This window comes from Hordeum vulgare, chromosome 3H (genome assembly GCF_904849725.1).
Source record: "Hordeum vulgare subsp. vulgare chromosome 3H, MorexV3_pseudomolecules_assembly, whole genome shotgun sequence".
In the NCBI taxonomy this organism is placed as follows: Eukaryota; Viridiplantae; Streptophyta; class Magnoliopsida; order Poales; family Poaceae; genus Hordeum; species Hordeum vulgare.
In genome coordinates, this window is record NC_058520.1 from 163,878,430 (window position 1) to 163,881,924 (window position 3,495).

General features: G+C 46.5%; 1 protein-coding gene across 1 annotated transcript; it reads left to right on the forward strand.

Annotated features, from left to right (window-relative positions):
- Nucleotides 1-2,195: 2,195 nt before the first annotated feature.
- LOC123443362 lies at nucleotides 2,196-3,109 on the forward strand. Its single transcript, XM_045119706.1, has 2 exons — nucleotides 2,196-2,375; nucleotides 2,612-3,109. The coding sequence occupies exons 1-2, from the start codon at nucleotides 2,228-2,230 to the stop codon at nucleotides 2,764-2,766; spliced, it is 303 nt and encodes a 100-aa protein (XP_044975641.1). The 5' UTR covers nucleotides 2,196-2,227; the 3' UTR covers nucleotides 2,767-3,109.
- The last annotated feature ends 386 nt before the right edge of the window (nucleotides 3,110-3,495 follow it).

The window sequence follows — 3,495 nt, forward strand, 5'->3', positions numbered from 1 at the left end:
CAGTCGACGAGGCTGGGGCGCCGTGATCACACGAGGAGAAGGAGACGCGGCGGCGGCTAGGGTTTAGGTTTTCGGTCAGAAGCCGAGCAAATAGGTTTGCTACTTCTTAATCTCCAAAACAGGTATTTACATGAGTATATATAATCTCCTAGCTGCTAATAAAAATACGATAAGTGGGCCAAGCCCCTAACTGCTATTGGGCCTAACTGCCTCTAGCCCCCGGCGGCTATAATGCGTGCCGGTCATAACATACTGACCTCAAATCCTCTTCCTATGATTTGAGTTAAATTTCCTTGTTTGTCTGACTCTGACAGGAAATGAGATGCAATGTTTATATATAGATGAGTTCTGTTTTTCAGTTGTAGACGAATTTGATTAGTTGCAGCACATATAGATGAAATCATGAAATCATACCCATATTATTGGGTAATTATTGAAGAATGAAGACGACCGGAAACCTCGCTTCTATTTTTGAGAGACATGCTAGGAAGATACGGAGGAAAGCTAGTATGCCGGAGTCGGATGTGCAGGGGACTGCGCATGTGGCCGAAGAGCAAACTGAAGATTTTTTGGAGCGGCCCACTCTGATATCAAATGCTAGCTCCGCCACTGGCCCTCCGTGACGACTGATGTGGTGATAGTATTCTCCAGAATAGATCTCAAGAACAAGTAGAACTTCCACTGCCTTTGAAGGCCAAAATACAATACAGGAGGTGTTTGTTTTGGGGGGAAATCTCTGTTACCTGTTTATGGTGGAAACGAAAAAAGTTACGGCCTTGTTTGGTACTAATGTTTTTGAGAGATTGGTGGGGATAATCCTCCAAGGGATTGGGTGAAACCCCAACCTTCACCCAATCCCTTCAAATCCCCATTTATCCCCAATACACTAGGTAGGGGTAGTGTATTGTGTATTGAGAAATATGCACTATAATTTGGGGATTTGAGGGGAAATGTGGGGATGAAACATGTCAAATACACTAGAACCAAATGGTGTTATGAGATGTGTGGGGATCGAGGGGTTTGACCGGGATAATCCCCACAAATTCCCTAAAATACACTAGTACCAAACAAGGCCTACATGTGTTTGGTATGGGCACACTGTAATTGTATTCGTCCATAAACGACTTCAGGTCAGCTTTCGATTGATACCACCCATGACCCCCCCCCCCCCCCCCGCGCGTGCGTAAAGTGTTGCCTTACCGCACCTCTCCTCCCACGATCTGTTTCTCCACGACCAGAGCCGCCGCTTCCCTGATCCACTTCGACTCCGGTGCCGGCGCCGGCGCCTTCGCAATCCCCTTCGAGGCCCTCTCCGTCTCCCCTCGACCCTCTCTTCCTCGCCCAACTCCGCCGCCGCCTGGTAGCCATCGCCGCCGCCCTTGGTCGCCGCCCGAGCTCACCATCGCTGCCGCCATTGGTCGCCGCCCCTAGCTCGCCCTCGTCGTCGGACTATCCGCTGCAAGGTACATGCTTCCTCCCTCCTCCTTCTTCTGTCCTCAGCTCCCCGTCCTCCTCCCTTATCTGCACTTGTGCCCGTCCCGTGTGGCCTTGTCTCAGTTGTCTGTTCTTCTTCTTTTCAGCCACTCACTACTGATTCCTTTACACGCATGAACCAAACAAAATAGAGATCTGGCCATTACATCCTTGTTACCAGTGTGATCTAATTCCCTTACCATTCAAGTTACCAGTTTCTAATCCAAACACCTCCACAGTGGTAACACACAATTTTAGCTCACCCTTCATTATTCTGGAGCATGGACGTTGGATATTAGCTTGTAGTGTGTTACTTGTAAATCTAAATTGATTAGCTGCTGTGAAATTCTCTTAGTTTACGTGTTAAGCAAATAGGTGTGTACTCAAAATCTAGCAAAGGTAAGAAGGGTCAAGGAAGAATAGCAGTGACTTATAAAAGGAAAGCACCGAATAAAAGGAAGGAGATCCGTCTTGATTTTTAATCCATGAGTAATCAAATCAGAGCATAAATCTATTTGCATTTACCATCCTACATGAGGCGGGTGATGTTACATTTTAGAAACGATATCACATCTGCCAATACTATTTGTTACTTTTTCCTTTTTGCATTTCATTCTTCAAACTGCTTGGAAGGAAAAGGTTTTTAACTACAAGTAATTTCAGGAAGCAAAGTGCTCTGAAGTCTGAACAGCTGAACCTCTTGTCAACTCCAGCAAACTAGCAGAGCCTTCAATCATCAAATAAAAGCGTTGTGATGTCGCTACGACAGCTACTGGGATGGTCAGATGGAGAGGTGATGCGGCCGGAGTCAAAGCCCTGTTCCCGACTGATGCGCCACACTGCTGGTATCTTCTCAGTTGGTGGTGGCCTTGCTTTCTGGGTGCTTTGCCGGCTTCACTATGGTAATTCTTCCTGGCCATCCACATATTTTTCGTTTCGTTATCTGATCTACTCATCTTCAAACATATATTTGTTAATATTACCATCAAGGTTGTGTGTCTCATTCTTCCCTATCCATATATTAGTACAGAGTGTGGTTTGGGCCTTTTCTTTAGCAGTAGTGTTGATCTTTTGGTGTGAGTCTTTGGAAGCAATTTGTAACTGAAAGTATTCTGCTGAGCCTGTTTTCATTATCTAGGTCCAAGAATTACGGTTCCCAGGAGTCTTAGGTGGGCATCCTGTGGAGCGATTGGCACGAGTGCGACGGCAGCCATGCTTGTGCGGCTCTTCAGCCCGGAGTGTGAACCGCAGAACATCGCAGCTTTCGACAGACCTGAACACAAGGCTGCATAATATCATGGAAATCCGGGGCCAGGTCTACCAAGCTATGCGTGTTTGCTGATTCGGCCCATAGTATCTGCTTTCTTGTAAGGTGCTTATGCATAAATGTATCTCCCTGAAATCGTACAGCTCTATGTTTCCTACGCTCCCCCCCCCCCCCCCCCCCCCCCCCGTCATTTTCTTCTTCTGAAAACTAGGAGCTGGTACCATTAGCATCAAATTTGGTTTCCGTTGCTTGCGAACTGAGATAGTGCTGTATTACTGGCTACACTCTGAATGCTAATAAGTTAGTAGTACATTCAGTTAACCTGATGGCTAACAAGTTACATTCAGTTAACCTGATGACTGTTTATTCTGTGCACTGGCTTTTTGTATTTTCGAACTGCTGAAGGCAAGCCCGTTTACAACTACGGTTTTGCTAGAACTCATCTAGCTGAGTTATAGTTATGTCTTATTTTCCTTTATAGTCACTAGATATGATAGGAAACATGCCCGTGTGTTGCAACGGGAGAGGAAAATCTTTGTCATCAAGGTGTTCGAGGATTATCCAGGGTGGCCTAAGAGGATTGACCCTTTTTGTACATGGGCGTTCCACATCAAGAGAGGCTGATTCTATACTCATATACCTTCACCAAACCGAGGTATAGCATCGATGGGGGGGGGGGGGGGGGGGGGGATTGTTGAGGGCAGCTCCATATATGAGAGGATTGGGGGAGAGACGGAGACGACGAGAGGATCATG

Bases quoted from the DNA above. Each gene is read 5' to 3' on its own strand.
- LOC123443362 (XM_045119706.1), top strand. From the start codon at position 2,228: ATGTCGCTACGACAGCTACTGGGATGGTCAGATGGAGAGGTGATGCGG. The intron at 2,376-2,611 runs GTAATTCTTCCT...TTCATTATCTAG, and splicing joins GCTTTGCCGGCTTCACTATG to GTCCAAGAATTACGGTTCCC.